Raw genomic sequence first — 27541 nt, forward strand, 5'->3', positions numbered from 1 at the left:
AATACGGTGATCTGAATTTCCGTGCTTTGACCGTGGCCTGGGCTTCCAGATAAGGGCTTCCATGACTGCCCCACTCCAAGCAGCCGTGGGTGGGCTCCTTCCCATCTCTGTGCCTCAGCTGGCTGGTTTGTAAATTGGGGGCCCTCTTGGAAGATCCGCTGCTCTGATTCTGGCTCCTGCAGCCTCAGGCAGGAAACCATTTCCTCCTCCTCCTCCTCTCTCGGCTCAGAGGTCGTGGAAGGTGATGGAGGCTGGCGCCCCCGCAGACGTGCAAAGGCCAACAGGGTCCAGTTACTTGCGTGGCGGGGGGAGGGGGGCGGATAATGTCGGGGGGTCCTGATGGATGGACTGTGTGCTCCTGCCAGCGGGTGAAGGAGCACGCTGAGAATTCTGTTCCCCAGATCTCATTAAGCCCCGAGACTTAAATAACTGCTGACTGGTTCCCTGGGGAGCCTGAGGGGAGAGCTTCTGCCCTAGGTAGTCGGGGGGTCACAGGGCAGCACCCCAACGTGGAAGAAAGCGGCTCCTTTTCCATGTCCAGGTGGGAGCAGATGAACCCTGGCTTTGGGTCACCCCCATCAAAAGTAACAGAGGGTCCAGCCTGGGGTTCGGGCTCCCGGCCCCTCTCTGCAGGCCAGAGGTGGAGGGGGGTGCTGTGGGGCACTCTGGTCTTAGGCCCCTCCGCCCCCTGCCACCTTCTGCCAGCTCTGTAGAAGGTAGTGCTTAATTACCCAGTCACTCTATCCCTGCTTGGCCAGGCAGTTAAGCCCAAACATCTGGCCCCAGGGCCCACAGCCAGAATGGGTGGCCAGCCCCCGCCCACTGCTGGCCCTGGCTCCGGACACCTCCCACGGGACAGCTGAGCTTGATCCTCTGCCTGCCAGCTTGCAATGAACCCAAAACAGTAGCTGCACAGGCCCAGCAAGCTCAGTTGACACAGAGAAAAACATATGATGAAATTCAACAGCCATTATGGTACATGCTACACACACACACACACAGACACACACACACAGACACAGAGAACCGCAGAAAACATTTGATGAAATTCAACAGCGGTTATGGTACACACACACACACACACACACACACACACACACACAGAACAAAGCTGGAGCAGAGAGGACTTCCTTCATGAGCTAAGGGGTATGAAGGAAGACACATATCTTTGATTTTCCCTGGGCATTGGACATGGTCTCCTATGAGCGCTGACACAGGAGGGTCCGAAGAACGCAGCAGGTAAGCGGTTTGTGTGAGTGAGAGCTGGGTCCGATGCTGGATCCATACTCTAAAGTCATCTTCTCATATTCCTGGCACCTCAAAATGTGACCCACGGGCCTGCAGCATTGGCCTCACGTGGAAGCTGTTCATAAACCTGGAATCTCATGCTCTGCCCAGAGCCACCAAAGCAAATTCTGCCTTTTTTTAAACTATATATATATATATATTTTTTTTTTTTTTGGAGACAAAGTCTTGCTCTGTTGCCCAGGCTGGAGTGCAGTGGCGTGATCTCAGCTCACTACAACCTCCCCCTCCCGGGTTCAAGCAATTCTCCTGCCTCAGCCTCCCCAGTGGGTGGGATTACAGGCGCCCGCCACCACGCCCAGCTAATTTTTGTATTTTTAATAGAGGCAGGTTTCACCATGTTGACCAGGCTGACCTTGATCTCCCCAAGTGCTGGGATTACAGGTGTCAGCCACCACACCTGGCCTTTTTTTTTTTTTTTTTTTTTTGAGACAGTGTCTCGCTCTGTTGCCCAGCCTGGCAGTGATATAATCACCGCTGACTGCAGGCTTGACCTCCTGGGCTCAAGCGATTCTCCCACCTCAGCCTCCTGAGTAGCTGGGACTACAAATGCACACTACCACACCCGGGTAGTTTTTGTAATTTTGTAGATATGGGGTTTCACCATGTTGGCTAGGCTGGTCGCAAACTCCCAGCCTCAGGTGATCTGCCCGCCTCGGCTTCCCAAGGTCCTGGGATTACAGGCGTGAGCTGCTGCCTCAGCCCATACAATAGACTATTCAGTGTACAATAGCATCATGTCTAAAAAAAGTATTTAATCTGGGCATGGCGGTGTGCGCCTGTAATCCCACGAGGGAGGCTGAGGCAGGAGAATTGCTTGAACCTGGGAGGCGAAGGTTGCATGAGCCAAGCTGATGCCATTGCACTCCAGCCTGTGTGACAGGGCGAGACTCTATCTGAAAAAGAAAAAAAAAGTATTTAATTACATACTTTAATTAAAAATACTTTATTGTTAAACATGCTAATAACCTCCTGAGTCTTTGGCAAGTCGTAATCTTTTTGCTGGTGGAGGATCTTGCCTTGATGTTGATGGCTGCTGACTGATCAGGGTGATGGTTACTGGAGCCTGGGGTGGCAATTTCTTAAAATAAGACAATAATGAAGTTTGCTGCATCAATTGACTCTTTCTTTCATGAAAGATTTCTCTGTAGCATGCAATGCTATTTGATAACATTTAGTCCACAGTAAAAATTTCTTTCAAAATTGGAGTCAGGCTGGGCATAGTGGCTCACGCTTGTAATCCCAGCACTTTGGGAGACTGAGGCAGGAGGATTACTTGAGCCCAGGAGTTTGAGACCAACGTGGGCAACATAGCAAGACCCTGTCTGTAGGAAGAAATTAAAAATTAGCTGGCCAGGCACAGTGGCTCACGCCTGTAATCCCAGCACTTTGGGAGGCCGAGGCGGGAGGATCACGAGGTCAGGAGATCGAGACCATCCTGGTTAACGCGATGAAGCCCCATTTCTACTAAAAATACAACAAAATTAGTCAGGCATGGTGGCAGGCGTCTGTAGTTACTCAGGAGGCTGAGGCAGGAAAATGGTGTGAACCCGGGAGGCAGAGCTTGCAGTGAGCCGAGATCGCACCACTGCACTCCAGCCTGGGCGACGGAGTGAGACTCCATTTCAAAAACAAACAAACAAACAAACAAACAATTAGCCAGGTGTGGTGGAGTGCACCTATAGTCCCAGCTACCTGGGAAGCTGAGATGGAAGGATCACTTAGCCCAGGAGATGGAGGCTGCAGTGAGCTATGATTGCGCCACTGTGCTCCAGCCGGGACAATGGAGCAAGACCCTGACTCTAAAAAAATTAAAAAGTTGGAGTTAATCTTCTCCAACCCAGCCTCTACTTTATCAAGTTAAGTTTATTAACATTCTAAATCCTTTATTGTCATTTATTTTTTTTTTTTTTTTTTTTTTTTTGAGACGGAGTCTCACTCTGCCGCCCAGGCTGGAGTGCAGTGGCCGGGTCTCAGCTCACTGCAAGCTCCGCCTCCTGGGTTCACGCCATTCTCCTGCCTCAGCCTCCCAAGCAGCTGGGACTACAGGCGCCCGCCATGTCGCCTGGCTAGTTTTTTGTATTTTTTAGTAGAGATGGGGTTTCACCATGTTAGCCAGGATGGTCTCGATCTCCTGACCTCGTGATCCGCCCGTCTCGGCCTCCCAAAGTGCTGGGATTACAGGCTTGAGCCACCGCGCCCGGCCTATTGTCATTTAAACAACATTCACAGGATCTTCACCAGAAGTACTTTCCCTCTCAAGAAACTGCTTTTTTTGGTGCTCATTCATGAGAAGCACTCCTTGTCTGTTCAAGTGTTGTCATGAGATGGCAGGAATGTAATCCTATCTTCAGGCTCCGCTTCTAATTCTAGTTTTGTTGCTATTTCCACCACATCCGAAGTGACTTCCTACTGAAGTCTTGAACCTCTCAAAGTCATCCATAAGGGTTGGAATCAGCTTCTTCCAAACTCCTGTTAATGTTGACATTTTGACTTCCTTTTCTGAGTCACGAATGTCCTTCATGATGACATCTAGAATGATGAATCCTTTCCAGGAGGTTTTCAATTGACTTTGCCCAGATCCATCAGAGGAATCACTATGTATGGCACCTATAGCCTTACAAAATGTGTTTCCTAAATAATGATACTTAAAAGCAAAATCACTAAGGCCAGGTGCAGTGGCTCACGCCTGTAATATCAGCACTTTGAGGGGCCGAGGCAGGAGGATCACTTGACATCAGGAGTTCAAGACCGGCCTGGCCAACATGGTGAAACCCTGTCTTTACTAAAAATGCAAAAATTAGCTGGGCGTGGTGTTGGGCACCTGTAGTCCCAGTTACTTGGGAGGCTGAAGCAGGAGAATCACTTGAACCCGGGAGGCGGAGGGTGAAGTGAGCCAAGATTGCGCCACTGCACTCCAGCCTGGGTGACAAAAACAAAATTCTGTCTCAAAAACAAACAAACAGGCCGGGCGTGGTGGCTCATGCCTGTAATCCCAGCACTTTGGGAGGCCGAGGCGAGCGGATCAGGAGGTCAGGAGATCGAGACCATCCTGGCTAACATGGTGAAACCCCGTCTCTACTAAAAATACAAAAATTAGCCGGGCGTGGTGGCGGGTGCCTGTAGTCCCAGCTACTCGGGAGGCTGAGGCAGGAGAATGGCATGAACCCGGGAGGCGGAGCTTGCAGTGAGCCGAGATCCGGCCACTGCACTCCAGCCTGGGTGACAGAGGAGACTCCGTCTCAAAAAAAAAAAAAAAAAACAACAAAACAAAACAAAAACAAAGAAAGAAAAGAAAAAAAGATAATACAAACTTTCAATAAACTAGTTGCCCAGGCTAGTCTCAAACTCCTGACCTCAAGCCATCTTCCCACCTCAGCCTCCCAAGGTGCTGGGATTCGAGGCGTGAGCCACCGTGCCCGGCCCATGCTTTTATATTCTATTATTTTTGTTTGTTTGTTTGAGACGGAGTCTCGCTCTGTCGTCCAGGCTGGAGTGCAGTGGAGCGATCTTAGCTCACTGCAACCTCCGCCTCCTGGGTTCACGCCATTCTCCTGCCTCGGCCTCCCAAGTAGCTACAGGTGCTCACCACCATGCCTGGCTAATTTTTTGTATTTTTTTTTTTTTTAAGTAGAGACAGGGTTTCTTCATGTTAGCCAGGGTGGTCTTAATCTCCTGACCTTGTGATCTGACTGCCTTGTCCTCCCAAAGTGCTGGGATTCGAGGCATGTGCCACCGCGCCTGCCCGTGCTTTTATATTCTTTCACACACATGCATGCTTTCTCATACAGTGTCTTGGTCTCTCTCACACACACTAATCTCACAATCTCACACACCCTCACAGTTACACCTACACCCATACTCCATCTGAAACGTTTATGTTCACCCCCACACATACAGCTCCCTCACGCTCACACACACTCACCCGCACACACACCCTCACCCCCACGCCCCCAAGCCCCTCCTCCCGCTGAGTGCAGCAGGACATCCCTGCAGGTTAACAGCAGGGACCATGCATGGGAGACCAGCTGGGTTGGACTCCGGGCCTTGCCCCCGGCCTGGTGTGTGGGCGTGGCAGGAACCTGGCTGCCCCGTGGGGTGAGCCCAGGGACCCCCGTCACCATCTTGGGGACAGGTCGGGGAGCAGGTGTGACCTCTGAGATCCCTGGTTGGGGTTCAGCCTCCGGCCAGCACCAACCATTACTTAATTAGTGTCATCCCTGCCTGCCTGTCAGTGTCAGGCCCTTCCTGGGAAGTTTATGTCCCTCCCCTGCGCTTTACCGGGTGACAAGCTGGTCATTATCGCCTTCCAGATAATCCTCAGCTGCCGCCAGCAATCAACACCCCGTCCCCCGCTGCCCCCTGCCCAGTCTCCACTCCCACCCAGCATGCCACATCCCAGCCACCTCCAGCTTTCTGGGACACATTCTTGGCCTAACAGCTCAGGTTATTTCACATTCACAGATAAAGGGGCAGGAGGTCTTGAAATATTTCACCCCCACCCCCCACTCCCCCACTCCCGTTGTTGACACCTGTCTTCTTCTCTCCAATGATCCCTACTCCAGGAAGCTCACCCGGATTGTCCAGGTCAGAGCCCAGCGCTATGGCTCGAACCTGGATTCAGAGGCTCCTTGGGGTCACTCCACAGGAGAACACCTGCTGTCAGTCCTGCTCCAGGCAACACCTCGGTGGCCACAGCAGGGGCCCTGCGGGGTATGCAGGGGCCAGGCAGTGCGTGACACACGATCCAGCTCCGAGTTGTAGCCTTGCTCTGGGCCTGAGGCCAAGGAGGGTGCCGAGAGGAAGACAGAGTGTTTGCAAACAGGGCAGCTGCCAAGCAGGGGCCGGGGAGAGAGGAGGAAGGTGCGAAGGAGAGAGGGCCCAGGCGGCGCCCGCCCGCGGCGCCTGCGTGACCTTCCCACCCTGGCTACACATTGACAGACATGTGCGCGCACACACACGGATCCGATGTCCACACATTTCGAGTCACATTCACCCCACATACACACAAGTACGTCAGCACACACAAACTCAGATGCTCATGGACACACAACAGGCACAAACCTGTATTATCATCCATGCGCAGTGAGACACAACCCTATCCTCCCTCCTTTACATGCATATGCACTCACACACGCGCACATACTCATGCTCACACATGAACACTTACACTGGTGTACACGTACTCATGCTCACACATGACACACTTGCACACATGTGCGCGCACACACACGCTCATCCACGACATTCACACTTGCACACATGCACACACTCATACATGTGCACACATACACTCGTGGAGACACAGGCACTCACTGGCACACACATAGTCATGCTCACACATGACAGTCACACTTGCACACATATGCACACGTACTCACATGCACACATACACACTTGGTGACACATGCACACTCACACTGGTGCACACATACTCGTGCTCACACATGACCTTCACACTTGCACACGTGCACACTTGTACTCACACATGCACATGCATACACTCTCACACACACTTGCACACATGTGCACACTTGTACTCATATATGCACACACATACACTCACACACATGCACACACTTCATGCACCCACAGGACAATCACACTCGCACATGTGCACACTCATGCACACTCACTTGCACACACACACACACGGACACATGCACACACACTGGTGCACACATACTCATGCTCCCATGGCATTCACACTTGCACATATGTGCACACTCACATATGCACACGCACACTCCCACACACACGCACTCTCACACTCACACATGCACACACACACACGCACTCACACACTTATCCACACATGCATATAGAGTTCCTTGATGGAAGCTTTGAGGACCGTATTTTTCATTCCATTGTTAGCACACAAACTGGTTTGGTAAAGGAAAGGGATTCTTAGAAGCAAGTGGCTCACTCCCTCCTGCCCACAGCTCTGCGGCCAGGATACCCTACAGGACAGCGGGGAGGCTCAGGCAGCACCATGAGCTCAGGCGGCTCATCCTCGCCCCTCCGTCTCTCTCTCCCCCTTCCTCTCTTTCTCTCTCTGTCTGCATCTCTCTGTGTGTTTGTCTCTCTCCATCTCTCTGTTTCTCTCTCTCTCCCCCTGTTTCTCTATCTCTGTATGTGTCTGTGTCTCTCTGTTTCTCTGACACTCTCTCTCTCTCTTCCTCCACCTGTTTCTTTTTCTGTGTGTGTGTTTCTCTATCTGCATCTCTCCTTCTTTTTCTCTCCATTTCTGTTTCTCTGTGTATGTGTCTCTGTCTCTCTCCATCTCTCCCTGCTCTCTGTGTCTCTGTCTCTCCACCTCTGCACCTCCCACCCCCTCCACCTGCCCTCTGATGCAAACTCCCCTTCTCGTTCCCGAGCAGACAGACTCGCAGCAGCACTGGGATCTGAGTGCCAGACGGAGTTTATTTGCAGAGTGGCTGGGGCGAGAGAAGGCAAAACACATCACAGAGAGGGTGGTGCCACGTGGGAGGGAGACCCAGCCAGAGAGAAGGAGAGAGGACGGCAGGAGGACAGGGACGGAGGGGAGGCCGCGCCACACCAGACGGGTTCATTTATTTAACAGACATTTCCTGACCCCTGCTGCAGGCCATGGCTGAGTCCATGAGTCCGTCAGCAAATGGGAGGTGGCAAAGACCCTCAACTCCAGGAACTCACAAAATAACCATAAAAAGTAAGCCATGCAATGAGAAGAGGATGCATGTTCTAGAGAAATAATAGAGTGGGGGGATGAGGAGGCAGGCAGTTAGCGTTTAGGATGCACAGCTGTAACCCCAGCACTGTGGGAGGCCGAGGTGGGAGACTCACTTGAGGCCAGGAGTTTGATACTAGCCTGAGCCACATAGGAAGACTCACCCCCCAACATCTCTAAAAAAAATTTTAAAAATTAGCCGAGCATGGTGGCGCACGCCTGTAGTCCCAGCTACTCAGGAGGCTGAGGCAGGAGGATTGTTTGAGGCCAGGAGTTGAGACCCACCTGGGCAACATAGCAAGATCCCTCCATCTCTAAAAAAAAAGTTAAGGCCGGGCGCGGTGGCTCAAGCCTGTAATCCCAGCACTTTGGGAGGCCGAGACGGGCGGATCACGAGGTCAGGAGATCGAGACCATCCTGACTAACACGGTGAAACCCCGTCTCTACTAAAAAATACAAAAAACTAGCCGGGCGAGGTGGTGGGCGCCTGTAGTCCCAGCTACTCGGGAGGCTGAGGCAGGAGAATGGCGTAAACCCGGGAGGCGGAGCTTGCAGTGAGCTGAGATCCGGCCACTGCACTCCAGCCTGGGCGACAGAGCGAGACTCCGTCTCAAAAAAAAAAAAAAAAAAAAAAAAAGTTAAAAATAGCCTGAGTGGGGGCACATGCCTGTAGTCTCAGCTACTCAGGAGGCTGAGGCAGGAGGATTGTTTGAGCTGTAGATTTCGAGACGGCAGTGAGCAGAGATCGCACCACTGCACTCCAGCCTGGGAGACAGAGCGAGACCCTGTCTCAAAAAGAAAATGAAAACGCAGGGATGAGGGGATGAGCCTAAAGTGTCCCAAGCAAACAGCGAGTGCAGAGGCCCTGAGGAAGGTGGCGGCAGGTACCGAGAGACACGTGGAGGTCTGAGACCCTGGCGAAGGTGGTGGCAGGTATGGAGGGACATGCAGAGGTCTGGGGCCCCCATGGACCCAGGAAGGCATGCAGCCTGCAGAGAGGAGGGAGGAGGAGGACGCAGAGGGGAATCCCAAGCCCCATGGATGAAAACACACAGAGGAGAAACCAAAAGCCTTCGGGGTTGGAGGCCTCGATGGGGCAGCTTCCCTTTCTGCATCCCCCCGGGCCTCCTCACTGCCCAGCCTCCTCTTCCACCGCTCCCACTTCTTCAGCCTCACCCTCCCGCTGCCTCCAGGGGCGCCCCAGGTGCTCCCTGATGGAGCTCACAGCGCTCCTCCTTCGGGGGTGAGGGTCCAGCAGCCCCCACAGAAGCGCGTCGGCCGCGGGGGCCAGGCCGAACCAGGGCTGAGGACGGTCCTGGGGCTGGCCCGACGCCTGCCAGATGAGGAAGTCCTCGTAGAAGGGGTCGGCCTCGGCCAGGGGCTGGTCCCAGGGGAAGTAGCCCGTGAGGAGGCAGAAGACCAGGACGCCCAACGCCCAGGCGTCCAGGGCGGGCTGAATGGGCAGGCCCTCGGGGAGGGGCGGGGGCGCGCAGAGCTCGGGGGCCGTGTAGGGGATGGGCGGCCCGGCCAGGCGCAGCAGGGTCCCGCGAGGCCTCGTGTGGCCGAAGTCGGTCAGCTTGAAGTGCCGGCAGTCCGGGTCGCACACCAGGACGTTCTCCGGCTTCAGGTCGCGGTACACCAGGCCGCGGGCGTGGATGTGCTCCAGGGCGGAGGCCAGCTGGGCGGCGCAGCGGTGCACTGCGGCCTGTGGGAGGCCCACCTGCGGGGAGAGGGGTCACGGCCCAGTGCCCTGAGGCCACGGAAGGCAACCGAGACCCCTGCCCAGGAAGCAGGCCCAGGACACTAAGGAGGCCGGTAAGGAAGACGGTGAATAGCCCGGTGAGGCCGAGTGTGACCTGTGAGGCCTGTGGGTTTAGGAGGCCTAGGGTGACCCCATAAGGCCTACTGTGACCCCATGGGGCCTGTGGGTGTAATGGGGCCCTAGGGTGACCAGGTGAGGCCTAGTGTGACGTGTGAGGCCTGTAAGTTTATTGGGGCCTAGTGTGACCCCATGAGGCCTGTGCATTTAGTGGGGCCTGGGGTGACCCCATGAGGCCTGTGGGTTTAGGGGGCCTAGAGTGACCCCATAAGGCCTAGTGTGACTCTATGGGGCCTGTAGGTTTATTGGGGCCTAGTGTGACTCTATGGGGCCTGTAGGTTTATTGGGGCCTAGTGTGACTCTATGGGGCCTGTAGGTTTATTGGGGCCTGGGGTGACCCCATGGGGCCTGTGGGTTCAGTGGGGCCTGGGGTGACCCTGTAGGGCCTGTGACTTGATTGGGGTCCAGTGTGACCTGATGCTGCCTGGTGAGTCTCCATAGTGTATCGTGTGGGTTCTGTGATGTCTATGAACTCCAAAGAGGCCTAACAACTCCACGAGTCCTGTGGGCCCCATGAGGAGCCTCCAGGGGGTAGGGGAGGGGAGGGGAAGCCCATCGCAGTGGCTGTGGTTCCTGCGGCCCAGGCTGCTCAGGATGTTCCTGTGAGGCAGGAGAGGCACTCGAAGGCGGCTTGGGGGTCTGCCTACACACCTTGGGCTGGATGAAGGCCATGAGGTCCCCGTGCAGGACGGGCTCCGTCAGGAAGCTGTAGGATTGTGCTGACTCGATGCCAATGCCGTAGGCTGTCACGATGGCTGAGTGCACGCCGAGCGAGAGCCCCACACAGAACTCGTACAGGAAGCCGCGGAGGGACGTGCGGGGTTTCGGGAGCTGCTTCAGTGCCAGGGGTGTGCCTGGGACAGAGGGACAAGTGTGGGAGGCGTGCAGAAGCCAAGGGCCACCTGGGCCAGCTGCTCTGTTCCCCTCTGGTCCCCCCGATGGCCCCTCAGCTTGGACTGTTTCCCATAGGCCATCTCCACCCCCTCCAACTCCCACCTCCCTCCAGAGCCCACCCTAACAGCACAGCCACCCAAGCATCACCAGCAGTGCCAATAGTTACAGCACACTGGGGCCCAGCCGGGGGCTCAGGCCTGAAATCCCAATGCTTTCAGAGACCGAGGCGGGAGGATCCTTTGAGGCCAGGAGTTTAAGACCAGCCCGGACAACACAGTGAGACCCTATCTCTAAAAAAAAGTTTTAAAAAGGCCGGGCACTGTGGCTCACGCCTGTAATCCCAGCACTTTGGGAGACTGAGGCGGGTGGATTGCTTGAGGTCAGGAGTTCGAGACCAGCCTGGTCAACATGGTGAAACCCCTTCTCTACTAAAAACACAAAAAACTAGTTGTGGTGGCGCGTGCCTGTAATCCCAGCTGCTCAGCAGGCTGAGGCAGGAGAATTGCTTGAACCCAGGAGGCAGAGGTTGCAGTGAGCCGAGATTGTGCCACTGCACTCCAGCCTGGGCGACAGAGTAAAAAAAAAAATTTTTTTTTTAATTAGCTGAGCGTGGTGGCATCTCTAAAAAGTTAAATAAAACAATAACAGTATGTGGTGAATTTCTATCCTGCTTTCTTACAAGCCCATAGCCATGGAGACGGAGGGATACCATGAAATTTCTCCAATGACCTCGCTTGGCTTCTCATGACAGCAAACCCACGTTTGAGGCAAAAAGATATTTTTGAGACACCTGGGGGAAAGGGAACCTATACTGGGCAAGAAAGCCAGTTAGGAATTGTGGATTTTGTCACGAGTGGAAACGACTTCCTAGAAGCTAAACTCCCTGAAGACAGGAACTTCTGATGTTGTCTTTTTTTTTTTTTTTTTTTTTTTAGATGCAGTTTCACGCTTGTTGTCCAGGCTGGAGTCCAGTGGTGCGATCTTGGCTCACTGCAACCTCTGCCTCCCGGGTCCAAGCGATTCTCCTGCCTCAGCCTCCCGAGTAGCTGGGATTACAGGCACCTGCCACCATACCCAGCTAATTTTTATATTTTTAGTAGAGATGGGATTTCACCGTGTTGGTCAGGCTGGTCTCGAACTCCTGGCCTCAGGTGATGACCTGCCTCAGCCTCCTGAAGCATTGAGATTACAGGTATGAGCCACTACACACGCCCCCCCCACCTTTTTTTTTTTTTTTTTTTTTTTAAGACAGGGTTTTTCTCTGTCGTCCAGGCTGGAGTGCGGCAGCACAGTCGTGGCTCACTGCAACCTCCGCCTCCTGGGCTCAGGCAAGTCTCCTGCCCAGGCCTACCAAATAGCTGGGACTACATTCGTGCACCACCACACGGGGCTAATTGCACACCCAGCTAATTTTTTTTTTCCCTGACACCAGAAATTCCTGCTAACTGGCTCAGTTTTTTTTTTTTTTAAAGTCTGTAGAGACAGTCTCGCTATGCTGCCCAGGCTGGTCTCAAACTCCTAGGCTCAAGCAATCCTCCTGCCTTGGCCTCCCAAAGTGCTGGGATGACAGGTGTGAGCTGCTGCGCCCAGCTTGTTTTCTTTGATTTCTGAGCCATCAGCTGCCAGGGTGCGACCTTTCCCATCACAAGGCCATGTGTGACTGGGCTAAATTCCCTCATCGGCCCAGCACGGTGGCTCACACCTGTCATCCCAGCACTTTGGGAAGCTGAGGTGGGCAGATCACTTGAGGTCAGGAAGGCTGAGGCAGGAGAGTTGCTTGAACCCAGGAGGTGGAGGTTGCAGTGAGCCAAGATTGCACCACTGCACTCACTCCAGCCTGGGCGACAGAGCCAGACTTCGTCTCAAAAAAAAAAAAAAAAAAAAAAAGAAGAGGAAATCAGGACACAGACACGCACAGAGGGACGACTATGTGAGGACACAGGGAGAAGATGGCCAAAGGCAAGCCAAGGAGAGAGGCCTCAGGAGAACCAGCCCTGCTGACATCTTGATCTCGGGCTTCCAGTCTTTAGAGCTGTGAGGAAACAGAGCTCTGTTGTTGGCCAGGTGCGGTGGCTCATGCCTATAATCCCAGCACTTTGGGAGGCTGGGGCAGGAGGATCACTTGAGGCGGGTTTGAGACCAGCCTGGGCAACACAGTGAGACCTCATCTTTAAACAAAAATTTAAAAATTAGCCAGGCATGGTGGCATGCGGCTGTAGTCTCAGCTACTTGTGGAGCTGAGGTGGGCGGATCTCTTGAGCCCAGGAGGTCAAAGCTGCAGTGAGCTGTGATTGCACCACTGCACTCCATCCTGAACAACAGCAAGACCCTATCTCAAAAAAACGAAAAGAAAAAGAAAAAAGGCCGGCGCAGTGGCTCCCACCTGTAATCCCAGTATTTTGGAAGGCCGAGGCAGGGGTATCACTTGAAGTAAGGAGTTCAAGACCAGCCTGGCTAACATGGTAAAACCCCTTCTCTACTAAAAATACAAAATACTAAAAATACAAAAATAAGCCGGGTGTGGCGGCAGGTGCCTGTAATCCCAGCTCCTTGCGGGGCTGAGGCACGAGAATCACTTGAACTTGGCAGGCGGAGGTTGTGCCACTGCACTCCAGTCTGGGCACCAAAGCGAGACTCCATCTCAAAAAAAGGAAAGAAGAAAGTAAAAAGTTCTGTTGTGGAAGCCACTGCCTTTGTTATGGCAGCCCTAGCAGAAGAATGCACACTTTTTCTGCATTCATGCTATGAGGTTCTTGAAGTCAGGGACTGGCTCTGATTCAATTCTGGGTCCCCTGCCCGCTTGACCCCCCAGCACAGGGCTGGCCTCAAAAGACGTGCCCTGAACTGACCGACCTCAGGTTGCCTCCCTATTTTCTCTTTCATGGAAGGACACAGGCTGTGTGTGCGCTTGGTAGAAAGGCTGCAGGGTAGTGGGGAGCTGTTCTGTGCACCCACTGTGTGCCGGCCTTGCTAAGTGCTTAGCAGACAGCATCACTCTGCATCATCCCACGGTGACTACTACAGCTGCCACAGGAGGCTCCTGAGTACGGAGCTCTGTCTTCCCCAGCATTGTCCCCAGCAACTACAGCAATCCACACACACCCCCAGCAACTACGGCAATCCACATACACCGCCAACAACCAGAGCAATCCACGTACACCCCCAGCAACTACAGCAATCCACATACACCCCCAGCAACCAGAGCAATCCACATACACCGCCAACAACCAGAGCAATCCACATACACCCCCAGCAACTACAGCAATCCACACACACCCCCAGCAACTACGGCAATCCACATACACCACCAACAACCAGAGCAATCCACGTACACCCCCAGCAACTACAGCAATCCACACACACCCCCAGCAACTACGGCAATCCACATACACCCCCAGCAACCAGAGCAATCCACATACACCGCCAACAACCAGAGCAATCCACATACACCCCCAGCAACTACAGCAATCCACACACACCCCCAGCAACTACGGCAATCCACATACACCGCCAACAACCAGAGCAATCCACGTACACCCCCAGCAACTACAGCAATCCACATACACCCCCAGCAACCAGAGCAATCCACATACACCGCCAACAACCAGAGCAATCCACATACACCCCCAGCAACTACAGCAATCCACATACACCCCCAGCAACTAGAACAATCCACATACACCCACAGCAACTACAGCAATCCACATACACCCCCAGCAACCAGAGCAATCCACATACACCACCAACAACCAGAGCAATCCACATACACCCCCAGCAACCAGAGCAATCCACATACACCCCCAGCAACTAGAACAATCCACATACACCCACAGCAACTACAGCAATCCACATACACTGCCAACAACCAGAGCAATCCACATACACCCCTAGCAACTAGAATAATCCACATACACCCACAGCAACCAGAACAATCCACATACACCCCCAGCAACTAGAACAATCCACATACACCCCCAGCAACTAGAACAATCCACATACACCCCCAGTAACTATGGCAATCCACATACACCCCCAGCAACCAGAGCAATCCACATACACCCCCAGCAACTACAGCAATCCACATACACTCCCAGCAACTAGAACAATCCACATACACCGCCAACAACCAGAGCAATCCACATACACCCCCAGCAACTAGAACAATCCACATACACCCACAGCAACCAGAGCAATCCACATACACCCCCAGTAACTACGGCAATCCACGTACACCCCCAGCAACCAGAGCAATCCACATACACTCCCAGCAACTAGAACAATCCACATACACCGCCAACAACCAGAGCAATCCACATACACCCCCAGCAACTAGAACAATCCACATACACCCACAGCAACCAGAGCAATCCACATACACCCCCAGTAACTACGGCAATCCACGTACACCCCCAGCAACCAGAGCAATCCACATACACCCCCAGCAACTAGAACAATCCACATACACCCCCAGCAACCAGAGCAATCCACATACACCCCCAGCAACTACAGCAATCAACATACAACCCCAGTAACTAGAACAATCCACATACACCCCCAGCAACTACAGCAATCCACATACACCGCCAACAACCAGAGCAATGCACATACACCCCCAGCAACTATAGCAATCCACATATACCCCCAGTAACTACGGCAATCCACATACACCCCCAGCAACCAGAACAATCCACATACACCCCCAGCAACCAGAGCAATCCACATACACCCCCAGCAACTAGAACAATCCACATACACCCCCAGCAACCAGAGCAATCCACATACACTGCCAACAACCAGAGCAATGCACATATACCCCCAGCAACTACGGCAATCCACATACACCCCCAGTAACTACGGCAATCCACATACACCCCCAGCAACTACGGCAATCCACATACACCCCCAGCAACTAGAACAATCCACATACACCCCCAGCAACTACGGCAATCCACATACACCCCCAGCAACCAGAACAATCCACATACACCCCCAGCAACCAGAGCAATCTACATACACCCCCAGCAACTACGGCAATCCACATACACCCCCAGCAACTAGAACAATCCACATATACCCCCAGCAACCAGAGCAATCCACACCCACAGCAACTATGGCAATCCACATACACCCCCAGCAACTACGGCAATCCACATACACCCCCAGTAACTATGGCAATCCACATACACTCAGAGGATCAACTCTTCTTCCAAGTAGAAATCATTACCCACGTTTTTCAAAGGAGGAAGCTGAGACTCAGAGAGGGCAAGGGAGTTGCTTAAAAGGCACACAGTTTTTGGCGGGGCACCGTGGCTAGGATTACATGCCTGTAATCCCAGCAATTTGGGAGGCTGAGGCAGGCGGATCACTGGAGGCCAGGAGTACGAGACCACCCTGGCCAATATAGGAAACCTCATCTCTACTAAAAAAGAAAAATGTACACACAGAAATGTAGCTGGGTGTGGTAGTGCAGGCTTATAATCCTGGCTACATGGGCGGCTGAGGCAGGAGGATCACTTGAACCTGGGAGGTGGAAGTTGCAGTGAGATTGTGCCACTGCACTCCAGCCTGGGCAACAGAGCCAGACGCTGTCTCAAAAACAACCAACCAACCAAAACAACAAAAAACACACAGTTTTGGAGGGCAGAGGTAAGACTTGATTCAGGCCTACCAGCCTCCCCAGCCTGGGCTACCCCAGGCCTGTGCCCCACCCCTAGCTGAACCCTGCCACCTCGGACCCCACAGCCTGGTACCTTTCTGACGATGGGTGACCAGAAGGACACGGCCATAGCGGCCCTGGCCCAGGGGACGGACTTCCTCGTAGAGCTCGTCCACCTCGGCTCGGACCAGGGTCTGAGCACTCAGCATCATCATGTCCTCCAGCGCCCGGGCAGCCTCCTGGCCCTGCTGGAGCTCCTCTAACGTCAGGCCGCCCAGACCCTCCTCCTCGCTATCCTCCGAAGCCCCTGCCTCCACCGGCCCTTCCTCAGACTGTTTGCCGGGCATCTCTGCAAGGACAGAGAGGGGCTCCCAGGCTCAGGTCCCAGGCCCAAGGGAGGAGGGGACTGGGGGTCTGGACTCCTGGGTCTGAGGGAGGAGGGGCTGGGGCCAGGACTCCTGGGCCTGGGTCTGAGGAAGGAGGGGCTGGGAGTCTGGACTCCTGGGTCTGAGGGAGGAGGGGCTGGGGGCTCATCGCACTTCTAACTGTGACTCAGTCTCCCTCTTGGTGAGAGGCGGGGGGACCAGTCTCTGGTGTGAGTTCAAACCCTAGGTCACAGATGTCCCTGCCCCCACATCCCTGCGTGCCGCAGCCGCCACCCGCCACCCTGACATTGAAAGATGAACCAGATAACTGAGACTCCCCCACTGAGACTCCCCCATCTTGTTTCCAAAGCAAACAGACTTGGGCCCTGGGGGTGGATGAGTAGCCTCTGTCTCCTGAGAACAAACAGGTGCTCTTGGGCTCAGGGCTGGGAGGGCGGGCTGTGCAGAGGGCCTGGGACGGCTGGGTCCTGCATGGGACCAAGCACTCGGGATCAGTCCCCAAGCTCCTGACAGGCCTGGGGTCGCACTTTCACAGCCCAGCCACCTCCCTCAGACCCAGACCCGCAGCACCTCCTCCGCCAGACCCAGGGGTCCAGGCCCCCAGCCCACATCTCCCCCGGAGCCTCATATAATTCACACGACTGAGGACCCCCAGATTCTGTTTCCCTCACCCTCCACTGCTCTACAGCCTCCAGGTGCAGCCCAGGCTCTCCTGAGGGACTAAGGACTCGGGCCACCTGGCGCAGTCACCCTCAGGTGCTGCCCACCTCAGGCCAGGGCACTTTGCCCACCTCCCAACCTAGGCTCAGACCTCCAGACCTCACCTCCTCCAAGGCCCGCCTGACCCTTCGGCCGCCGGCTGTGGTCAGTGCCTGGCACTTAGGGCCCATGCCAGCAGACGCCTGCCCAGGACCAAGACCCCGCCCTGACTTTGGGGGTCGTAAGGCCCCGCCCCTGGGCCCGCCCCTTCTGTCCCCACTGGGAGCAGAGCGACATCGTGTGATGACTCCTGGAACTGGCTGTGGTCAGGCGAATACCCTGACCCAGGAGCTAAGCCCTCCTCCCTCAGACCCAAGACTCCAGACCCAGCGCCTCCTCCCTCAGACGCAGGGGTCCAGACCCAGTGCCTCTTCCCTCAGACCCAGGAGTCCAGGCCCCAGCGCCTCCCCCGCCCTCAGACCCAGGAGTCCAGGCCCCAGGCCCTCCTGCCTCAGACCCAGGAGTCCAGGCCCCAGCCCCTCCTCCCTCAGACCCAGGAGTCCAGGCCCCAGTCCCTCCTCCCTCAGACCCAGGAGTCCAGGCCCCAGGCCCTCCTCCCTCAGACCCAGGAGTCCAGGCCCCAGGCCCTCCTCCCTCAGACCCAGGAGTCCAGGCCCCAGCCCCTCCTCCCTCAGACCCAGGAGTCCAGGCCTTAGCTTCCCCCACCCATCTGAAGTTTCCAGGCACAGAACTGAGGCCTCCCCTACCCCCCTCAAGGCCCCTCTCTTCCCAGTTGCTCCACCACCTGCTTCCCGCCCCCCTAAGTCTGAGGTCATCCCACACTGCATCGTTCTGGAATCTCATTGTCTCATTCTTTCCCCAAACAAGACCCCAGCATCTGATCCCCTGCACACCCCTCTCCAAGCACTTGTGTCTGACCTGTCAATGGGGCATTGATGGGGCAGCTGGGTGGGGTCAAGGCGGGGGTGGGTTCCAGAGATGATTTCATTTTCTACACAGGACCCTGACTCCTGGGCCTGAGGGAGGAGGTGGTTGTGGACCTGGACTCCTGGGTCTGAGGGAGGAGGGTCTGGTGGGCTCCTGATTCCAAAGACAGGAATAACAATACAAATCGTTTGAAAGCACACAGTAGGAATACAGGCCAGTGGGTGCCTCCCTGCTCGAAGCACAGGGAGATTAAGCCCCACTCTGAAGTCCCCAAGCCTTGGGCCACAGTGGGACTTCAGACCCCTGTTTTTTTCTGGGACGGTTGCACCCACCCTTCAGGGTTTTTCATTTCTTTTTTTTTCCTTTTTGAGACGGAATCTCGCTCTGTCACCCAGGCTGGAGTGCAGTGGTGCGATCTCGGCTCACTGCAACCTCCAACTGTCTGGTTTGAGCGATTCTCTTGCCTCAGCCTCCCGAGTAGCTGGGATTACAGGCATTCGCCACCATGCCTGGCTCATTTTTTTTTTTTTTTTTAGGCGGAGTCTCGCTCTGTCGCCCAGGCTGGAGTGCAGTGGCCGGATCTCAGCTCACTGCAAGCCCCACCCCCAGGTTTATGCCATTCTCCTGCCTCAGCCTCCGAGTAGCTGGGATTACAGGCATTCGCCACCATGCCTGGCTCATTTTTTTTTTTTTTGAGGCGGAGTCTCGCTCTGTCGCCCAGGCTGGAGTGCAGTGGCCGGATCTCAGCTCACTGCAAGCCCCACCTCCCAGGTTTATGCCATTCTCCTGCCTCAGCCTCCCGAGTAGCTGGGACTACAGGCACCCGCCACCACGCCCAGCTAGTTTTTTGTATTTTTTTTTAGTAGAGACGGGGTTTCACCGTGTTAGCCAGGATGGTCTCGATCTCCTGACCTTGTGATCCACCCGTCTTGGCCTCCCAAAGTGCTGGGATTACAGGCTTGAGCCACTGCGCCCGGCCTCATTTTTGTATTTTTTAGTAGAGACGGTTTCACCATGTTGGCCAGGCTGGTCTTGATCTCCTGACTTGGTGATCCACCTGCCTCGGCCTCCCAAAATGCTGGGATTACAGACATGAGCCACCGCACCCAGCTTATTTTTATTTTTTTGAGACAGGGTCTTGCTCTGTTGCTCAGGCTGGAGTGCAGTGGCCCGATCTCAGTTCACTGCAATCTCCACTTCCCGGGTTCAAGTGATTCTCATGCCTCGGTGTCCTGAGTAGCTGAGACTACAGGCGCGTGCCACCACGCCTGGCTAATTTTTATATTTTTAGTAGAGACAGGGTTTTACTATGTTGGCCAGGCTGGCCTGGAACTCCTGACCTCAGGTGATCCACCCGCCTCGGCCTCCCAAAGTGCTGGGATTACAGCCTTAAGCCACCGCGCCCGGCCTACCCTTCAGGTTTGTCCTGCCATGACTGATTTGAAGTCACTTAATTTTTTTAAATAAACTTTTTATTTTGGAATCATTTTAGGTTTATAAAATGGTTGCCAAGATCCTGCGGAGAATTGCCATGCACCCTCCCCCACCCTCCGCCAGTGCCAGCATCGCAATGCAAACCAAGAGACATTTGTCAAAACTACAAGGTTCACAGTTGGGCCAACACCAGACTGTTACTTCAGCAGCGCTTCCACGATGGATCGAGCCCTGGATGCCGTGTCGTATGTAGTGAGCTCACTTCTCAGCCTGAAAGCATACCTTCCTGCATAGGAAACCGTTTCCAGTTCCTGACCCTCCGCTGGGTGCTGAGGTCTCGGATTTGGATCTGGTTCGTCCCCGTCCTGCGGGCGTGAACCTCCACAAGTCAGGCTCTGTGTCCTATCTGGGAGGTGCCGTGGGACTGCGGGACGCGGGCTGGCCTTGATGAGGAAGGAGACCCATCGGCACCAGACCTGGCTCTTAGGAGGCTCTCACTGTGGGTCTGAGAAAGGTGGACGGAGCTGGGACAATCGCAATCCATGGTGCTCTGTGGGAGCAGAACTGGGAAGGATCTAAATATGGAGAAGACCAGATCCAGCCTGGAGAGTCAGAAAGAGACACGGATTGTTCCAATACAAGTTCCCCTGGAGGCTAGAGAGGGCTGGGGCTGGGGGCCGCTTTCTGGAGCCATGGGACAGGGGGAAGATGCTCTCGGTGGAGGCCACACAGTGTGCCAATGTCTGCCAGCAGCTGTGTGTGCGTGTGTGCGCATGTGCGTGCATGTGTGCGTGTGTGTGCATGTGTGCATGTGTGCATGTGTGTGTGCGTGTGTGCGCATGTGTATGCATGTGTGCGTGTGTGTGCATGTGTGCATGTGTGTGCTTGTGTGCGTGCGTGTGTGTGCATGTGCGTGCATGTGTGCATGTGTGTGTGCGTGTGTGCGCATGTGTGTGTGCGTGTGTGTGCATGTGCGTGCATGTGTGCATGTGTGTGCGTGTGTGTGCATGTGCGTGCATGTGTGCATGCGTGTGTGCATGTGCGTGCATGTGTGCATGTGTGCATGTGTGCTTGTGTGTGTGCTTGTGTGCATGTGCGTGCATGTGTGCATGTGTGTGCGTGCATGTGTGCTTGTGTGTGTGCTTGTGTGCATGTGCGTGCGTGTGTGCATGTGTGTGCGTGCATGTGTGCTTGTGTGTGTGCTTGTGTGCATGTGCGTGCGTGTGTGCATGTGTGTGCGTGCATGTGTGCTTGTGTGTGTGCTTGTGTGCATGTGTGTGCGTGTGTGTGTGTGTGTGCACATGTGCGTGCATGTGTGCATGTGTGTGCTTGTGTGCGTGCGTGTGTGTGCATGTGTGTGCTTGTGTGCGTGCATGCATGGATGCGTGTGTGTGTGCATATGTGTGTTCAGATGTGTAGATTTAGGTCCAGAACAGGTGAGTGACTCCCATGACATCACCCAGAGCCCAGAGAAATGAGAGAGGCAGAGGGTGAGGTTTACACGGTGTTGGGTCCTGAAGTTCAGATCTTGGGACATGGACAGTGGGAGCCACCGAAGGTCTTAGAGGAGAGGAGTGATCCCATCAGAACTCCATGATGGCTGGGTACAGTGGCTCACGCCTGTAATCCCAGCACTTTGGGAGGCTGAGGCGGGTGGATCATGAGGTCAGGAGATTGAGACCATCTTGGCTAACACAGTGAAACCCCGTCTCTACTAAAAATACAAAAGATTAGCCGGGCGTGGTGGCGGGTGCCCATAGTCCTAGCTACTCGGGAGGCTGAGGCAGGAGAATGGCGTGAACCTGGAAGGCCGAGCTTGCAGTGAGCCTAGATTGTGCCACTGCACTCCAGCCTGGGCGACAGAGCGAGACTCCGTCTCAAAAAAAAAAAGACTCTGGACGGAGGGAAGAGGAAAGGTCCTTGAGGGAGGAAGGGCTGGGAGCCTGGACCCCTGTGTGTGAGAGAGAAGGGGCAGGAGCTGGACTCTTGGGTCCTCAGTTGGAAGAGGAATGCGCGTCCAAGCCCAGCGTGCTGTAGGGAGAGTGCAATGTGTTCCCTCTCTGTCCTCCCGGGTGCAGCTGTCTCTCCATCCAGGTGGCCCTGGGGGCTGGGGGAAGGGCCTCTGGCCCAGGCTCTGGCCACCTGTCTCTGTCACCTGGTCAGGGAGCTCCCCCATCTGTCCCCGTCCTCCCGCCACTTTTGCTGTCATCGCCGTCATCTGTCCACTCTTCCAGGCTTGAGCCTCCCTCCTCCCCGTCCTCATAGGACACGCTCCCCAAAACCCCAGGGCCCTCTCTGTTCCCCTGCAACCCCCAGTCGTCCCCCAGGAAGTCCAGGACAGCCAGTGGGGGGCTCCTAGTCTCAGGATCCAGGTCTAGAAGCCCCTGAAGCAAGGCCATGGCTGGGGGCGCAAACTGGTCCCAGGGTGGTGGTGGCCGAGGTGGCTGGGGCTTGGTGGTCACCCAGCCAGCGAAGGCCTCAAACTCAGGGTTGGGGGCCAGTGCCACATCCCACGGGAAACAGGCAGTGGCAGCACAGAAGAGAAGCACCCCCAGGCCCCAGGAGTCCACGGCTGGCCGCAGAGGCAGAGTGTCGGGCGGTAGCAGGAGGCAGAGCTCAGGTGGTGCCGTGGGCAGAGGCCCTGGTGGGGCAGGGGTCGGGCTGCCCTCCGGCCGGGTCAGACCCAGGTCTCCCAGGGCCACACGGCTGCAGACCGGGTCGAAGACCAGCACATTGTCCGGCTTGACATCTGCATGGACCAGCCCCCGGCTGTGGAGGAAATCCAGAGCTCCTGCCAGCTGGGCCACCACCCGTTTCACCAGCAGCTCGGGAAGGCCCTGAGGTCAAGAATACAGGAGGAAGGTCAGAGTGTCTTGGTTTTGTCTTTTGTATGTTGTCCAGGCTGTTCTCAACTTCCCAGCCTCAAGCGATCCTCCTGCCTGGGCCTGGCAAAGTGCTGGGATTACAGGCCTGAGGCACCACACCAGTGGGTTCCTTCTGAGTAATTCTTGAAAGAGGCTGTAGACTCCTAAAGGTTTGACTCTTGGGGTTTGAGAATCTAGAACCCCAGACTAGTGGCTACCTCCAGTGTTCCCACCACTTGCTCCCAAAGACTTTCTCTCCGTCATCCTCAACCTCAACCTGCAGCCATATCTGCACTCCAATAGACCAACTCCTCGCTGGTCTCCCAGTTTTCCCCACTGGAACCCCAGTTATAACCAGTAGCTCCTTTGAGCTTCTTTCAAAGATTCTCCTAACTCAAATACTCAGGCATTTCTTATATATCTTTTATAATCTGATCATCCAGATCTTCTCCAGTGAGAACTCACATTTCATTCTTAACCCTAACGTTAGTCTTATACGAGCCTAGACCCCATCTCTAATGCAGAGTCTGTTCTAAAATCCCCTGGTTTATTTCATCAATTGATTATCTATCCATCTAGCCAGCCAGCTTCCAACCTTCCTTCCAACGGTATTCAACAGTGTGTCCATCCAACATCCGTTCCACCAACCAGTCAGCAATCCAGTAAGTTATGCAATTATTTAATATCCAACATCCATATATTCATCCTCCCTTGCTTCCTTTCACCCATCCATTCACCGTCCATTTATCATCCATCCACCAATCCTTCCATCCACCCACTCATCCATCCACTCAACCAATCCTTCCATCCACCCACTCATCCATCCACTCAGCCAATCCTTCCATCCACCCACCCACCCATCCACTCATCCATCCATCCACTCACTCACCCAGCCACCAAACCTTTCATCCATCCACCCATCCATCCACCTACCCATCCATCCACCAATCCTTCCATCCGCCCACCCACCCATCCACTCATCCATCCATCCACTCACCCACCAAACCTTTCATCCATCCATCCATCCACCCACCAATCCTTCCTTCCATCCATTCATCCACCCACCAGTCCTTTCATCCATCCATCCACCCACTCACACATCCACTCATCCATCCATCCATCCACTCACACACCAATCCTTTCATCCATCCATCCATCCATCCACCTACCCATCCATCCACCTACCATCCATCCACCAATCCTTCCATCCACCCACCCATCCATCTACCAAATCTTCCTTCCACCCTTCTAATTCTAGATATTCACCCATCCATCCATCCACTCACCCATCCTTCCACCCTTCTAATTCTCAATGAGACTCATTCATCCACATATACCTTCCTCATCCCTTTCCTTCTTTTGTTCCTTCCATTTATCCCCAACATTATCTCAAATCCAAAATCTATTCCTGAAACTATCCCTACCTCTAATCTCCAAACTCAAGAGGCCCTAGAATCTCATGGGTTCTGTCCTGACCTGGTCTCCTTTCTAGAAGAAACCCCATTATAGCCCATCTCCAACTCAGTCTGTATACACATCCTCAACTGTCTCTGTTTCCCTCTGCAACCCTATTCATGCTTTTCTCCATACTCATGATCAATCTATAATCAACTCTAAACTCAACCCACCCAACTCCACCCATGCACATGCCCTAACCCCAGAGTCAACTAAAATCCCAACCTTGTCTCCATCCCCACCCCCTTCATTGACCCTAGTCCATCCTCAATCCCCCCCCAGCTCCCTGCCCTTCCGTGCTTTTGTTTGGATGATTGGATGGATTAGGGTTGAGGTCAGGCATAGAAACTCATTGAGAATTAGAAAGGGGGAGGTCATGTGGGGGCTCAGGGTGGAGATGGGTTGGGCGGGTCCTGATTTGGGGGTCAGAGTTGGAGATAGAGACGAGGCTTGGGACAGAGTTGGACCTGGGAAAAGCGCTCCCAACCTTTGTCCCTCATAGCCTCACCCTTTCCTGCAGCATCCCGCTGAGGTCCCCACAGGGCGCGTACTCTTGGGCGAAGGCAAAATAGCAGGGGGTCTGTAGGGGTCCTGCCAGGGTCTGCAGCAGGCCTGGGTGTGCAGAGACGCAGCGGCCCACACAGAACTCCCTCAGGAAGGTGCTTCTCGGGACCAAATCCCGACGCAGGAGCTTCAGAGCCACAGCTGGACCTGCCGGGGAGATGGGTCGGGGGGACACTCAGGCGGCTCCGGTCCGGCTGTGCACAGGCCCTGAGGGAAGCCGTGTAACCTCTCTGAGCCTCACACTTCTCATGGGCAGCATGGGCTCCTCCCTCTGTGAGGTGTGGGTGGGAGGAGACCTTCTCTGAAGACCCTCCCTGCTCTGCCTCGGACTGCGGCCTGGGCTTCCAGAGCCGCCTCACCCTCTCTGGGCCTCAGTTTCCCCTGGCATTAAATAAGAGACATGATGGTGACTTGGGTTCCAACCTGAGTTGCACACCTGTCTTGCTGTGGGACCATAGGCAGCCCCTCGCCCTCTCTGGGGTGGGGCCTGTGTTTCTAGATCCCAGTGCTCTTAACTTTCAGAGCGTTTCCACCGAGAAGGGCCCCCATCAGCTCCTCCTGGGAATTCTCCCTGGATGAGTGGCTTCCCAGAACGCTTATTATGTGGCAGTTGGGGAGGCTGCCCTTGGGTGGCCGAACTCACCCCCCTGGTGAGGCCGGGCGAGGAGCACGCGGCCGTAGGAGCCGGAGCCCAGCTTCCGGATGAGGTGGTACTGGTCCCGAAGGCTCCTCACTGGGGTCACCCTGCTGGCCGTCAGCTCCACCAGCCGTTGGAGGGCTGTGGCTGTGTCCTCCTATGGGAGAGGGGCAGGGTGAGGAGGGGGCGAGTCTGGGGTCCGCTGAGAATGGCGAGGGAGGAGGTCACGGCACAGTCCGGGGATGGAGGGTGGGGGCAGGGGACAGGGGTCACTGTCCCCAGAGAGGAGGATGAGTCACAGTGACTCACCCGGACTCAGGCCACCTGTTTTTGTGTCCTGGCGAGGTTAGGGGTCCTTGTCACAGAGGCCCCGCCTGCCCCCGTCTGTGGGAGTGGACCAGGAGCCCCCAGCCCTAAGCGGGGGTGCATCCTCAGTCCACACGGGCCCCCCACCCACCCCAGTCTCTCTCTCCACCATCCTCTTCTCCTGTGCATCCCGCTCTGTGTTTCGGAGTCCATTTCTCTGGGGACCTCGGTCTCGCTGTGTGTCCTGGGATCTCAGTCATCCTCTCTCCCTGGGTCTGGGTCTCTGAGGTCTTTGCATTTCCCTGTTTTCTGTTTCCCTTCCTCTGTCTCCCCGTGTTGCCTCTTGCCTCTCTCTCCTTCTTTTCTCTCTGTCTTCCTCCCCTGTCTCCCGTCTCTCACCTCTGGGTCCCCATCCTCAGGGGTCTCGGAGGCCCTGCGCTCCATCTCAGGGCTTCCTGATGTGGGGTGGCCCTTGGGCAGGACTGCCCCTGTCAGGGCTCCCCGGAGAGCAACCAGCCCCCTGCACCCCACAGGTTCTCGCTGCGCAGAGCCAAGGGCTGGAAGCTTGTCTGCAAGGTCAGCCTCAGTCACCCTTTGTCTGTCCGAGTCTGTCTAGCCGGAGGAGTGTCTCTGCCTCTCTGTGCCCTCCTGCCACCCTCTGGGTGTACCCCTCACTGTGCTTCCTGGGGGACCGCCCTGGCTCCCCCACCCTCTCTTCACCTCTCTTTAGCCAACCCCAGTCTCTCCTTCCTTCTACATGAACACCTTTCTCTCAGTCTCTCTCTTGCTCCCTCTGTCTCTCCTCTCTTTTTGTGTGTCTTTGTCTCCTCTCCCCGTCTCTCTCCACCCTCCCTGTCTCTGTCTTGCCCTTGGGTCTCTGGGGTGGGACTCCCCCTCCCTGTCCTGTCTCTGTGGGTCGCCAGCCCCTCTCCTCTGTCCGCACACTGTCCCCACTCTTTCTCCACCAACTCTGGGGGTGTCCCCACGCTCTGCTCCCTGCCTGCTCCCCTCTCTCTGTCTGTCTGTTTCCCGTCTCTCCCGGCCCCTCTGGGCATCTCCGTCCGCTCTCGCCAGTGTCTCTGCGTCTCTCTCCTCCTCTTTGTTCCTGACTCTCTCTCATAGCCTTTGTCCCTCCCTTTCTCTGGGCCCGGGACAGGGGTGTGTGTGACAGCTCAGAGACAGAGACATCCTGTCCCCCCACACCCCTCCCTCACCCCCTCTGACGGCTGCCCCCTCCCTCTCCCTTCCAAACTTAGACCGGCTTGGACTCTGGGCTGCAGTCCCAGGACAGAGGGGACAAAACATATTGTGAACCCCCAACAAGGCCCAGGCCTGAGGGCAGAGGAAAGGGTGGGACAGACCCCTCCACACACCTGAACTGGGATGACAGGCCCAGAGCTGAGCGCCTCTGTCTTGCCCCAGAGGCCAGGTCCGCTGGTGTCCAGGGACCAGGGAACAATTCCCAAAGCCCTCCTCCTTCACACCAGGAGTCCTGGCCCCAGCTCTCCCTCCCTCACACCCAGGAGTCCAGGCCCCAGCTCCTCCTCCCTCAGACACAGGAGTCCAGACCCCCAGCACCTCCTCCCTCAGACCCAGGAGTCCAGGCCCCAGCTCCTCCTCCCTCAGACCCAGGAGTCCAGATCCCCAACCCCTCCTCCCTCAGACCCAGGAGTCCAGATCCCCAACCCCTCCTCCCTCAGACCCAGGAGTCCAGACCCCCAGCTCCTCCTCCCTCAGACCCAGGAGTCCAGATCCCCAGCACCTCCTCCCTCAGACCCAGGAGTCCAGGCCCCCAGCTCCTCCTC

At 55.4% G+C, this 27541-nt stretch overlaps 2 protein-coding genes across 2 annotated transcripts; both read right to left on the minus strand.

Annotated features, from left to right (window-relative positions):
* Positions 1 to 8748: 8748 nt before the first annotated feature.
* On the minus strand, positions 8749 to 17752 carry SBK2 (SH3 domain binding kinase family member 2). Its single transcript, XM_033224491.1, has 4 exons — positions 17654 to 17752; positions 16538 to 16792; positions 10545 to 10747; positions 8749 to 9734 (listed from the first exon to the last, which is right to left on the minus strand). The coding sequence occupies exons 2-4, from the start codon at positions 16788 to 16790 to the stop codon at positions 9144 to 9146; spliced, it is 1047 nt and encodes a 348-aa protein (XP_033080382.1). The 5' UTR covers positions 16791 to 16792; positions 17654 to 17752; the 3' UTR covers positions 8749 to 9143.
* A 4043-nt stretch (positions 17753 to 21795) lies between these two features.
* SBK3 (SH3 domain binding kinase family member 3) lies at positions 21796 to 26952 on the minus strand. The gene is made up of 4 exons (XM_033224492.1): positions 26136 to 26952; positions 25437 to 25587; positions 24738 to 24940; positions 21796 to 22747 (listed from the first exon to the last, which is right to left on the minus strand). The coding sequence occupies exons 1-4, from the start codon at positions 26178 to 26180 to the stop codon at positions 22070 to 22072; spliced, it is 1077 nt and encodes a 358-aa protein (XP_033080383.1). The 5' UTR covers positions 26181 to 26952; the 3' UTR covers positions 21796 to 22069.
* Between the last annotated feature and the right edge of the window lie 589 nt (positions 26953 to 27541).

This window comes from Trachypithecus francoisi, unplaced genomic scaffold, assembly GCF_009764315.1.
Source record: "Trachypithecus francoisi isolate TF-2019V2 unplaced genomic scaffold, Tfra_2.0 Lachesis_group12, whole genome shotgun sequence".
NCBI classification, from domain to species: domain Eukaryota; kingdom Metazoa; phylum Chordata; class Mammalia; order Primates; family Cercopithecidae; genus Trachypithecus; species Trachypithecus francoisi.